General features: G+C 42.0%; 1 protein-coding gene across 1 annotated transcript in view; it reads right to left on the reverse strand.

The window, feature by feature from the left end:
- Window positions 1–269: 269 nt before the first annotated feature.
- The window catches only part of npm1b (nucleophosmin 1b), a 36,063-nt gene continuing 21,827 nt past the window's right edge, over window positions 270–14,505 (reverse strand). The window contains exons 9-11 of the mRNA XM_080746446.1: window positions 5,734–5,811; window positions 5,497–5,571; window positions 270–1,372 (exon numbers count right to left, since the gene is read on the reverse strand). Coding sequence (XP_080602572.1) covers window positions 1,319–1,372; window positions 5,497–5,571; window positions 5,734–5,811 — 207 coding nt within the window. The 3' untranslated portion in view covers window positions 270–1,318. The remainder of the gene's footprint in view (window positions 1,373–5,496; window positions 5,572–5,733; window positions 5,812–14,505) is intronic.

Consider the following 14,505-nt stretch of genomic DNA (forward strand, 5'->3'; position numbering starts at 1 on the left):
TACTCAATGTTGAGGTACGTTTACTTTACTGAAGTGTTTCTAATTATCTATACTTTTACTTCTACTCCACTACATCTCAGAGACAAATATTATGGACAGTTACAGGCTAAGCTAGATTGGGTGGATCTAGGTAATTATTATGTAATAATTCACCAACCAACCAAAACCCTCTCTGAGCCAGTAGCATTGATTGATTATATTTAGTTTTATCTTTTGAAATGATCAAAAATCAGGGTCTGCTCACAATGCACACACTCATAACACCAAAGAACAAATTAATAGGACTTTTATTATAACAGGATTCCAACCAAACAGCATTTATGTTTCTTTTTTTTTTGTAAATTAAAGGTTTTGGATCCGACAGCGTTAATATAAGTAAATCCAAAGATCAGTTCTCTCAACAACAATGGCTACAACCTTTTCAAAGGGAAGTCAATGGTTTCAAAGTCATCCAAATAGGGAATAAAAAAAATCATGATATCACAAACAATGTGTTAAAAGAAAGAAGGTTACATTTAAAACAAGGCTAGAAACGACGCAAAACAGGGAACTGAACATTTAAAAAAATATAACAATTTGCACAACCAAAAAACAAAATCATGTCAAACATTTCACTATGAGGATCCAATAAGCAGATCATCCAAGCTGCTAAACAAGCCATTAGCCCAGGTGATGTATTTAAGCATACATTTAAATATGTCAAAGCTGCCTTATATTGGTGCTACTGCAGAGCTCAGATCAGACAGAAGGAAAACAAATCCCATGTGTGTCCTGTATGCAGCCCAACGAGACACTTACATCTCAAATTGTTACCATTGACAGATGATACAAGCATGAGTAACACAAGGAACTAAAGTTATTATGAAGCTACCCCTGAATTACCTTTCAAGAAACCTGACCTGGTCCGGAAAATAACAGTATCAACATGTGCAGTTTGCAAAGAGATGAGACCAGGACTCTGCAATAAGGGGGGTGGTACAGTTTCAGGCGACATTTCAATGCTGTTGTAATATCGTGTCCTTTGGTAAAAGACTCTTCAGCTGCATTTACAGTACAGTTATTTAAAGGCACATTCTGCAGTATCTCCTATTGCATATTTAAACCGAAAAGCAAAAAAACATTGTGACGCCTAAAACAATGCATTACGATGATGACATTTTTTTTTATTAACCCACATGCTCATACTATACTGAGCAGGATTGACAGTGGCCAGTCTGAATAGGAAACCTCACTGACTGTGCCTTTAAATCTTTCTAATCTAAGTCTTTACAGGACGCAAAAAGAAACATGTTTTAATTTTCCCAAGTTCCCAAGTTTGCTATTTCTTTGCAGTCTTCAGTGTGTTTAAAAAGTCCCAGAGCTCCTTGATTACCTGAGGAGAGTACAGAGAAGAGGGGAGGGGGACAAGAGAGAGACAGATAGCAAAAGACATGGGATGAGATATCACAGTAAGAGGGCAGAGAGAAAGAGAGATAGAGACAGAGAGAGACTAATTATAAAGCATCCAAATGATGTGCTATCCAGCATGAGACGAATGAGTCACCTCTCCCCCCTTCACTACAGTGTGCTGTGGGGATGGGACGATAAGCGATATTATCGTTTATCGTGATAAAAAACACTCACAATAATCGTATCGTGGAGATTTAATATATTGTGATATCGTCCTCCGTCATGAACTGGGATCAATTCACATGGATTTGCCGAGCTGCATATCCGGTATCACTTAAACCCTCTATAATTGGTAAAAGGTACTTAAAATATTCGTACTTGATACAGTATTTTTTTTTTTCACTCTATCAAATGTCTTTGCCAAAAAATAGCTGATCTACAAGCTCACAACGCGCCGCGTTGTGAGCTTGTAGATCTGCTATTTTTTGGCAAATGTTCCGCCCCAGGATAATAGTGATGATTGACCGAATTCACGTTACGCAACTTCCTGGTGCTGACTTCACGGTTGAAGGGGAAAAACGACTAATATCCCATAGAGTTAACACAGAAATCGCAAATTTAATGCAATTTCCGAATAGTAATGTATGGAATACGGCTAGCATGATCAAGAACACAAGATAGTAAAAGGCACAAAGCGTTATAACTTACTTTACCGTTCGAAATAATGATTTGTTGGCTTTAAGTCCAACAATTTCTGTTATTTTAACCTCCAAAGCTGACGTCAGCACCAGCAAGTTGCTGAGAAATTCGCTGAGTGCGTGGGCGGGCCGTGAATAGGGTCTATTATCGCGATAATATCGTAAATCTTGATTTCTTTGGGTCACAATAATCGTGATATGACATTTTCATATCGTCCCATCCCTAGTGTGCTGCTTGCAGGGGCGTCACACCAAATTCTGGGCCCCGGGTACAAGGATTCACTGCGGGCCCCCCCCATGAATGTTAACTATTGAAAAATAGCAGATATACAAGCTCACAGTGCGGCACCGAGTGCCGCGCTGCGAGCTTGTATATCTGCTATTTTTGAAAAATCGTGAAAATGTGTGCAAGAAACCTATGTCAAGGACCCCCAAGATGATATGTATTTGGCCACGGACCCCGATCTCAAAATATTTAGTTCCAGGGACCCCCCAGAAGCAAAATTTGAGTTAGAAATGTTCGCTTAAAAAAATACATACATTCAAAGATTTTCACACATTTTCAAAAATAGCAGATCTACAAGCTCGCAGCGCGGCACTCGGTGCCGCGCTGTGAGCTTGTATATCTGCTATTTTTCAATAGATAAAGTTATTAGGGCCCCTCCACCTCCTTGGGCCCCAGTAACTCAGTCCCACTTTCCTACCCCTTGTGACGCCCCTGGCTGCTTGGGAGCGCCTGGCCTGGCCTGGCCTGTGGGAACAATGAGTTTATCCGGAGCAGTTGGGGTACAGCGAGGGGATGATGGGTGGGTGGGGGCTGAAGCAGCGCTACATACCAGAGTATATGACTAGGTGCTCCGGCTCTCTGACAGATCTCAGCCTTGGCCGAGGAAACCAAAAGCGCTTCCACAGATGTTTCTACACACATTGGGATCAACAACACTTCCCCACCCCTTCACCCAACCCCACCCCGGCCCTCGTTCATGTCTAAAAAGAGATTTCACCTGCTTCATAACTGCATCAGTTTAAAACAAAAAATAAAATGAAACATTCAAAATGGCATAGTGCAAATTAGGGATGTCCCGATCACGTTTTTTTGCTCCCGATCCCAAACCCAATCACATATTTTTGCTCCCGATTCGATCCCAATCCTTCCCGATCCGATCTTTCGGCAATGCATAAAGGAAAAAGAAAAGAAAAAATGCTTTTACGTTGTCCCTTAAGTTTTTTTTATTTTATTTATTTAAATAACAGTATCCATTCTATCCAAGCTTCTTTTTTCACTTAGTGCAGCATTGTATTAAAACAAATTAAAAATAAAGCTCATCAGCTTATATCTTTTTGAAATATATAAAGACAAGGTGTTTCCCGATCTTTTCCCCCGATTCTTTTGAAATCGGCCCGATCTCCCCGATTTCCAAATACTGTAAATGGCTGTATTCGAGATACTTGGGGAAAATGCAAATGCATATCATTGCCGTCGGGCAGAAACCTCTCATCTCCATACAGTATTTTAACTTTTAATTTTTTTCGTAAATTAACGTCCCTACTTGATCATACTACAGTGTCACACAAACGTATCAAAAAGATCAGATCTGCAAGCTCGAGAAGCTGCGAAAAACGACGCGTTTTGAGCTTGTCGATCTGCAAATCTTTTTCGGAATCAGCTTTGAATTGTGTAAATTGGAGGCCAAGATCTAAGCAAAAAGGAAGCTCAACGAAGGCGAAACAGGATTGTCTTGCTCTCACATCTAAAACAGGTCAAAGTTGCTAAACCAACTGTCCTGGAGGTTGCTACTTTTCCCGTAAAAAAAGGAGGGGCAGGTGTTATGAGGGTGTTGGTAGGAAAAAAGGCTTTAAATCCTGACGTTAGAAAAGCTGCTTTTCAGGAGTTTTGGTCAAAGACCTTGAACGGCGAGGGAGACTGGTACGGTCGGCATACGCTACCTCCTAGTCCCTTCATTAAGGCTACAAAAGACACACTTGTGAGAGAGCTGACCAGTAAATCACTGGGGAAAAGAGTTTGCCTTGGCAGGAATACTCCCATTCCATCCCCAAACAGTCCACTGACGCAAAATGAACATAAATCACGTTGTGCCGCAAGTCTGTTGCAGAGCCATGCGAGATAGGCTGGACAGTGTAGGAATCCAGGTAGCTTGTTATTGGGGCTACGCAATACAACTACTTTTTTGTTTTGTTTTTGTACTTTTTGCTATGACTCAATACATAATAGATTATCACCCAGGCATTCATCATTGCCGGAGGATGATTACCAAAGGGCAACAAACAATGAATGCCTGGGTGTTAATCTATATGTTGTGATGTCGTTGTTTAGTCTAAATAGGTCCCATATGGTCAAAATGCTCTCTCTCTCTCTGTTTTACATTATTGTTGCACTCAGATGGGTTGATTAAACACTGGTAAAATGAGAAATATCATATTCGTTTTTTTCCAGTTCAGCTGTAAAACATCTTCCCTGTTTCATAAGTGATATTCAGAAGTTGTTAGAAGAGCAGAGAAAATATTCGTTTCAGCCTAAATATCAGTGCAGGTGTTTTTCAATTATTAAAAGCAATAAGATATGAGACCTTTAAGCAGTGGTTCTTTCATGGGGGATTCAAGGGGGTACCCAGCTAAAGGAGTTAATCATTTTAACCACTTTATCCATTTATATGTTGGCTATTCAAAATGAGCAGATCTACAAGCTCACTGCGAGCTTGTACAAGAGTTAAGAGTTTTTTACATACACCTTACTCTTCTAGGGGTCTGACTCTCTGGCACAAACCCTTTTCAGATGGGGGTCTGTGGCCAAATACATATCAATTTGGTGGTGAAAAAGTTAGAGAACCACTGCTTTAAAGGCAACAAGTAAATAGCCACCAGAGTTGACATGAGGTCCTTGTGCATTGAGGGGTGACAGTTCAGAGGCACTGAGGCACTTTTACTGGTCAGTTACTGCCGTATCAACCCTAGGGCTGATAAGTAATCAGCCTTTCTTCCAGGGAGAAAATTACTGTCATTAAGTACACATCGGACGCCATTTTGAGAGAAAAGACATCCCCGGACGTCTTATCTCTGGTTGGCAGTGGTTGCCATTCTTACCAGGTAAACCAAATAAGGCTGTTTTAGTGCCAGGTGAGCGAAAACACTACATTTCCCATCAGGCTTAGCGGCCGATCTCCTCGCATGCATATCCTGGTTCAGATCACGGGCACAGCGCTCCGCTGAGTTCCACCAGTTCCCAGCTCCATAGACATTGAATGTAAACAGGAGCTATGTTATTAGACTGCTGACAGTGCCAGATTCGCTTGCGGTTGGAATCTTACATCACCATGCTAACGATCTCATGTGCACCCGTCGCGCACGCCGATGTTCGCGAGCACAATGCACAAAAAAAGGGTTTACTTACTTTTTTATCATGGACTCTAAAAGAACTTTTGGCAAAATTTTCAAACTTCTGCTCTGTCTTCGGTAATCCCTTTCCCTGAAAACAAGGAGAATTACAATATCATAACTTATACTTTAAGACGGGTATAAAATTAACTAAGCAATGCATATCAAATATATATAAAAAATTGAGTACTTTTGTTTTATTTGTATCCATTCATTATCATCATCGTGTATGGAAGATGAATGATATTCTTACATCTTTTGCTGCTGATGCCAGCTTGTTCTTGATGTCAGCCAAAGAGCTGGATGGACCTTTTACCGTCTTCGGGGTTGTCTGGAAATGAAAACAAATGTCCAATGCAAACTTACTGCTGATGAATTGGAGGGAACAGGGGATGGGAGGTTGGCAAATGTATACATCAGGGGTCTTCAATGTTTTCAGGCCAAGGACCCCTTAGCTGAGAGAGAGATGAAGCAGGGACCCCCAGATTCCATATAGTTTCATCGTTTGACAGCACAATCATCACATTGTGTTTTGGATTCATGTCAATTTATGTTTTCAGATATTTAACCACTTGAACCGTCAATACTTAATAAACTTGACATTTCACTCTGTACTTAGTCTGCTCTCTTTTTTCCCCCTCTACACCAAACCTCTTTGCTGAAAATAGCTGATCTACAACCCCACAACGCCTTGCAGCGCGAGGCGTTGTGAGCTTGTAGATCTGCTATTTTGGCTAAAGTTCTCAGAATATGGACGCTAGGGTTCAAATTGTTAATATAAAACAGGAGAAAAAAAAGTTTCTATCACTCAAAGATTTTGAGGACCCCCTGTAGCAACTCTGAGGACCCCCTAGGGGTCCCGGACCCCCTGTTGAAGACCCCTGGTATACTCCATCATAGGACCAAAGTGTCCAAAAGTTTGCTCTATTGATGTAAGATAACATTAGCCACTGTGTGAACATGGTCAATGGCTTAGTCAGGACCAGGCTCTGGGCTCCAGTTGTCCTGTGACCCATTTGATCCGCACCTGCTCTGACAGCCTTGGTACGGGCAACCAGCTGGAATGAGATAAAAGCATACAAAAGGGCAACAAATTCTACCCTAACTACACAATACATCGGGTACAAATTATCCTTTTTATTGTCTCATAGCAGGAGAGGGCAAGCCCAAGCTCTGTTGAGCAATAGGAGCACATTGTTGTTGAGAAAGGCTGAGAGAAAAGGAGGGGAAAAAAAAGGAAAAGGCTTTGTTTGTCAGTGGCGGGAAACTCCGTAACTGCTACATGAAAAAGAAGCGGTCAGTCTTCCCTGGGAGATGTTGCTGGACTCCCCGTTGTGTAGGTAAGGCTCCACAAAACGTCATATTGCCTCTACTAAACACCAGATAATAATCCTCTTGTTCAGGGGTCTTCAACAGGGGGACCGGGACCCCTAGGGGGTCCTCAGAGGTACTACACGGGGTCCTCCAAATCTTTGTGGGATTTCTCTCCTTTTTTTATATTAACCACTTGAACCCTAGCGTCAATATTCGGAGAACCTTAGCCAAAAATAGCAGATCTACAAGCTCACAACGCCTCGCGCTGCGAGGTGTTGTGAGCTTGTAGATCAGCTATTTTCAGCAAAGACCTTTGGTGTAGAGGGGGATAAAGAGCAGACTAAGTACAGAGTGAAAGGTCAAATTCTTTAAGAATTGACGGTTCAAGTGGTAAAATATCTGAAAACACAAATTGACATGATTCTAAAATACACTGATGATTGTGCTGTCAAAAGATGAAACTATATGGAAACAGGTTGTGGGGGTCCCTGCTTCATCTCTCTGTCAACTAAGGGGTCCCTGGCCTGAAAACATTGAAGACCCCTGCTCTTGTGTATATGTTGAATAATACATTGATGATGCGCTTGTCATAAGCCAAGTAAAGGGTCTAAAGAAAACAGCACTTCTGAGCTGTCCCTCTGTGTGCCGCTATCAGAAGAGTGTTCCGTTGACACGCAAAGAGGCCCCAGCAGGTTCTTGTGTTAAGTTAGACTGAGAGGTGCATTCTGGGAACACACTATTGCACAGTACGCTACAGGTGTGTCCAGACCGGGGCAGCCTGGGCCTCACAGGTCCTCAAATTAGGAAGTTAGTGTGTGTGTGTGCGCGTGTGTGTGTGCGTGCGTGCGTGCGTGTGTGTGTGTGTGCGTATGAATGTGACCCAACAACACACGCACGCACGCACGCACGCACACACACACACACGCACGCACGCTGGCACGCACGCACGCACACACACGCACACAGAGAGAGACACACACCATGTGCTGTATGTTACACAAGCAATGGAGCCTGTCCCTACATGTAAGGCCAGGCTGGAATCCACTGAAATTGCAGGGTTTCATTGATAGTCTGAAAACACATTTGAAACAAGAGGAGGAGAGACTTATAGAGGACATTTCTTTTCGCCCAGTGACTTGCAGAAAACATGTAGAGTTCGGGTTCAAACAGCTGGGATGTGGTTTCTTTTAAAGTTCCCGGCACTGCTTAAAGGTAGACTTTTCTGCTTTAAAATGTACGATGACCAGTTGACCACATCTAGAGACAAATGATGAAGAAAAGAATTTAGAGGCTACTCGATTCTTAAACTAATTAAAAACTGTACTCAGGCAAACAACAAAAATACACTTAAAAGAAGGCTGGACAGATACAGTTAGAGAACAAACTTCTCCACTTTGTGGTTTGCAGAAAAAATGCAATCTGCCCCTGTCCCCTTAGATATTAACATTTTATGGCACAGATCAAACGGAAGAAAACAACAGGAAAACCTTTACGCGGTGCACGTAAAGACATTATGCACGCGCGCACATACAAAAAAAGAAAAACTGCAGAAAAAGGCGACCGTATATGCCATTGGCTCGACGCCAGACAAATGCACTACGTATTTATTATTTGGGGGGCGGCACTCCAGTTCCAAAAGGACAGCTGTGGGCCTCAAACAGCTGATAAACAGACAAAGCTTTTTCATCTGGTCCAGACGCTGATTACAGATGCCACGGGACATGGAACTTAATCGCTGGCACGCTATCTTTTAATGCAAGCACTCGTCTCCAGTCCATTGCGCACACAACACATGCCTGGGACACCTCTCCGCTCTGCCCCAGAGTCTGGCTGGGCCCGTGGTTTTGTCACTTTGTTGGAATGAGGAGGACTAGACAGCCTAAGGGGACGGGGATGGGAACGAAACATCTGAGCTCTTGACCCCCTGTTTCTTGTCCTAGAACTAAACAATAGCTGTGACATTGCAGGCTAACCACGTTGACCACAGACCCCCCCCCCCCCCCCAGGGGGCTATACTTTGTCCCCACCTAATTTTTCACTCTACTCCAAATCACTTTGCCGAAGGTTAACCGATCTAAAAGCTTGTGTTGGGGAGCTTATACATCTACTATTTTCACCTTAAACTATGATGAAATGCCCAGAATAGGGACGCTTAGGGCTGTCACGATTATGACATTTTACATGACGATTAATTATCACTCAAATAATTGCGATTAACGATTTAATTGTGTTTTTGTTAAACATTATTCAACATGGAAACGATTATGAAAAATAATCGTGATTATGTCAAATAATTGCGATTAGATGATTATGTAATAATTGTGACAGCCCTATATGGGGTCTTATATTTTTGGGACGGGGATCCGTGGGCAAATACATCTAATTTTGGGGGTTCTTGACATGACAATGTGTGAGAACCACTGGCCAAAGAGGCCCAGGACAGGACTGTGGTTAAAAAAGGAAATAGGACTGTGTTCTTTGGGGAAACGGTGGGTGGAGACTCCCAAGACTAATCAGTCAAAACAGGTAGACAAGAGAGGACACCTGTTACGGTGCGTCAATTAGTCATCAAAAACAAATGACAGACAGCGTTTCAGGGGAGAAGGTTAAGTGAAGGGGTTAAAAGGTTTACGCCAACGAGGTCCGCTCAGAAGCATCCATTAAGCCATTAAAGGAGTAGTTCACCCCCAAAATGACTTTTTTTCTATTGATTACTCATGCCATAAAGACTATTTTTTGTATTTGTCTCATTCCTAAGAGAAATCTTTGATTATAGTAAATTTACCCCAATTGATTCCGGATGGGGACCCGAATGCATGGCCCTGGATGGGGACCCAAATGCATGGCCCTGGTTGGGGAAACCGTCAGGGTAATTCTTTCTTTTTTTTTTTGTCTTAGGAATGCGACAAAAAAACTAAAAATATTATTGAACTCAAGTCTCCATGGCATGAGTAATCAATAGAAAAAAGTCATTTTGGGGGTGAACTACTCCTTTAAGACCTGAGGATGATTCTAATATATCTTCTAAATCCTAACAGTTTTCTGAAAAACCCATGTTGCTATTCAGTGGTGCGCAAACGTTCTCACGTCAAAGACCCCCGAAATAATATGTATTTGGCCGCCGACATCCCCAATCTCAAAATATTTGGTTGATTTGAGTAAAAAAATTGCAAATATTTGACTTGTAAGATCTACAATCTCGTATATCTGCTATTTTTGAAGAATCGTGACACACTCTCATATACATAGCTAAAATCTAAAATGACACTGATGCTTTTTTTTTTTAAGTAAACCTCTCCAGATCCGTCACCCCCTCTCTCCCCCAAAAAAAAGAAAAGTAAAAGGAAGACCTGACTAAGGATCAGCAAAAATCCCCCCGTTGTTAACCATTAGTTCTTGTACGAGCGCGTAATGCAAGGTGTCGCCGCACGCTGGGATGTGGGAGGTGAGAAATATGGTACTGGCAAAAGATCTGACGACGAGCCCCGATCTAATGACCAGTCACCTGCACTCTGGAAAGGAAGAGAAAAAAAATCCACACCCGCTTCCTCAATCCTTAGGGGCATCTGGGAGCGCAGGAGAACGGCCCTAGACATCAAACACTGGTAATGAGAGCAATTGGGAGAAGGTGTGGTCCAGGAAGCGAGGGGTGTCAAGAGGTTGTCAGGAGGGAACAGTTGTTGTGCAGGAGAGAGAGAGAGAGAGAGAGGGGGCGTGGGGTGGGACGGGACGGGGGGCATTTAAAAGCTCAACGGGCCGGCAAAACTGACGGCACAGGTGGCGCTGTCACGATTATGATATTTTTACATGGCGATTAACCGTTATGGAAAGGATCGTGATAATCAGTATAACTGTGTTTTTGTCATTGAACACTGGAACGTAAAAATAGAAATTACATTTCCGTTTGGCTTTATAGTGGCTTCTCAAGCTGGGGGTCCCCAAATTATTTTGGGGGGGTCCACAGACGATTAACTTTATGTGCAACATTGTTTGCTCACTCAACAGTAAACAAACCAACATAAAGTTTAAGTGTATAGAGGGTATCTACATATTTCTAAAAGGACTTTCCAATACCTCTAAAATGACAAATTAAATATTGGCCAAATTGTGAAATATTAGAGGCAGAAATTGTGACAATAGCTCACAACGCCTCACAACGCCTCGCGTTGCGAGGCGTTGTGAGCATGTAGATCTGCTATTTTCACAATGGAACCGTATTATACAAATATAATACAAATATAATGCCTCCCTAAAATTGCCCTGAAAAACCACTTACAGGCAGCAGCCGTTCGCAACTGGTAAAAAAACTAACCTAGCCCAACTCTACCCTCCCCTTCTGTGTATATACTTACTGTTTGTTTAGAATTACTGTTTTCCTTTTTTTTTTGTTCTCTCATTTTTATTTTTATTTACATATCTACTGCATAGTACTGTGTTCTATTCGTCTGTCATTCAATGTTATATGAGATACTTTAATGGTTTCCTGTGGAAATAAGCTTAGTCTTTTCATGGATCTCCTTTTAGTAGACCTTGTACCAGTGAACTGTACCGTTCAAGTACAAGTGCTCATCAGGGTTCAAATAAGATTATTTAGGGGGTTGCGGCGTGAAAAGGTTGAGAACCACTACTTTAGAGCATACAAAGAAATTAATGACATATTTAAATCACTTTACTTAAAAATAAATAAATAGTGGAAATAGCCAATCTACAAGTTCACAACGTGTCGCATTGTGAACTTATAGATCGGCTATTTTCACTATTTGAAAGGGTTAGAAAATATACGATCATTTTTCAACATGGAAACGATTATGCTAAATAATTGCGATTAGACGATTAAGTAATAATTGTGAGGCACAGGAGATGCTTTGATCGTTGTGCTGCACGTCACATGGAGCATACATTTGGGTTGTGAGTCGTGTCTGGACTTCACATGTTCTATTCCATCTTACACCGATAAAGAGCTAGTAACTTTGCACAAGTGTGTGTATACAACATGTGTGTATGTGTGTGTGTGTGTGTGTGTGTGTGTGTGTGTGTGTGTGTTCCTAAGCCCCTGTTAGAGAGGTAAGGACATGAGGGGAGGGGGCATCAAAGGTGGGCTGCAACCCAAGACGGTGGGGTCAGGCCACAAGGTCACAGGTTTAAAACCCTGCCCTGAGGAAACACGTCCAAAGGTCAGAGGTTAGGTGTGTTTGCTTAAAGACAGGCAAAGTTCAACTGTGTGTGTCTTGAAAGACAGTCGTCCAAGACGAGGTATTCCATGGCTCCGGCTCATTGTAATGTGGGTTTATCATATTCTTAAAGGCAATGTGGTGAGCCTTGCAGACAGAGTGGCAAGATCCTGTACGGTTTGTCTAAGGCCAACGCACCAACTGCATTGGATTCGAGTTGCCTGCACTGCGCCTGCTAGTAAATGCCCATTCTTTAAACACTCCATTGTAATAACATCAATTAGAAATACACAAACAATGCATACAGCAAATGCTGTGATCGCTCTTTAAATGTGTACTGTATATAATTTATATACCAGCTCTCCTTCGACTAGGGCTGTCATGATTATGACATTTTACATGACGATTAATTGTCACTCAAATAATTGCGATTAACGATTTAATTGTGTTTTTGTCGACAATTACATTTCTGTTTGGCTTTTAGGCTTTGAAGTTGCACATGGTAGATATGACACATAACCTAAATATACAAAGAAATTACTGACATATTTGACAACTTTATACTTAACACATTGGCCGCCATTTTAACATTGACTGTATGGCTCTCCTGCCATTTTGTTTAAGCATTTTATTCATATATATACATTTTTCCTAAATTCCCTGTTTGCACGAAAATGTCATACAGTGCCTGAAATGAAAGAGGACATCCTCTAGTCTCTCCAAAAAATATTCTTTTGTATGTAGGATGTAGCAATCTAGAGTTTTAGCCATTTCAAACCCCTTGTTTTTTCAAAATCCAGGTGGAAATTCAAAATAATTTGAGTTATTGACCTTTTTGTGAATGATCTGTTTTCCAGTGGATAACTCACTTGATATTTGTCTTTATGGCTTCAGGCATTATCAGATAAGTGTACTAATGTAATTATGTAATAGGATTGTAATTTTTTTTGAATTTTCTGTTTAGAAAAATGCAGAGAAAAATATTTTTATTGGCTATGTCTGACCAAAAAACTCAGCAATTTCACATACTTTATTGCAGTATTTCTGTGAGTATTTATGTGAGCCCCCACTTGGGGGCGCTTTCTCTCTGTCTCTGTGTGTCTGCTGCTGGTTTTTGCTCTGTACAGGTGCACACACACAAATAGACATCAAAGGGGGCATGAGTCTTTTTTCTAACATGTCCTAGAATGTGAAAATAGCAGATCTACAAGCTCAACACATCGCTCTGTGACACATTGAGAGCTTGTAGAGCTTGTAGATCTGCTATTTTCACATTCTAGGACATGTTAGAAAAATGTCTCCCCCTGCCCCTAAAACATCCTCTGCACGCCCTGCTAAACAGCCTCTGGTGCGTCTTTGCTAACGAGGCATCGACAGTAGTTGATCACTTGTTTTTTTGGGGGAGCGGTGGTCCCATATATACTCTATGGGTGGTCCACGGACCGCCGCCTGGTTCCCTGAGAAGTGTTGGCTGGAGACCAGGGTAGTGAGAGGACGGACCCCCTTCGTGAGATCGCATCGCCAGGGACCACTTCACTTGTCTCTGACAACTGGATCGTGTCGTGTGAACTTATGTAACAAATGATCGGGCTATTGATTGATTTTACAACGTTGTGTAACAGTTGATTATCGTGTTCCCACTGCTCTGCGGAGGTCTGCGAAGCGTTGGGCCCGCGGACCCCCTATTGGTTCCGTTAGAAAGGCGACCAGGGACCCCCCCTTTGCAAAGGACCGCCTGGCGCCCATGGCCTGCTTGTGGACTAACATACCATTACAAAACAATATATTATAGCCTGGATATATGGATTATAAACCATGGTGTGGATTCTAATCAACCATCAGCATTCTCAGGTATGTTTTAGAAGCATTTATATGGCGAATTGGCGATAATTGTGTTTTTTGTGTCTTGAGAGAGAGAGAGAGAGGCAGATCTCTGATAGCACTGTTTCTTTATGGGACTGAACGTAGCCTATATATGTGCTGATCTGGGGGACCACTGAAACAGACATACAGTGGTCCGTGGACCACACACACACACACACACACACACACACACACACACACACACACACACACACACACACACACACAAAAACACACACACACACACACACACACACACACACACACACACACACACACACACACACACACACACACACACACACACACACACACACACACACACACACACACACACAGCTGTTCTAACACTTTTTTTCTTCTCTTTTTTTTCCGGCTGCCAGCCTTGTGTGCTGCAATGCGTCACTTTGCCAGTTCACTGTGCGTTATGGGGAGATTTATACATTTGTATTGCAATTTATACATTATTACAGTCTTTTTTTCAAACACACTTACTTTGATGTGTGATATTTTTGGTTCCCTTTATGACAGAAGGCTCAAACTTTGTCATGGGCAGGGGGAGGGGGTTAATTAACATTACATTATATAAAAGCTAATTCTCGGGACTATCGGGCCTGGCAGAGAAGGACATTGGAATTTTCTCGGGACTATCGGGAGGGGCGGTAAATGAGTTAAAA

The sequence above is a fragment of the Nannobrachium achirus genome (assembly GCF_963921795.1).
Source record: "Nannobrachium achirus genome assembly, chromosome: 17".
Classification (NCBI taxonomy): domain Eukaryota; kingdom Metazoa; phylum Chordata; class Actinopteri; order Myctophiformes; family Myctophidae; genus Nannobrachium; species Nannobrachium achirus.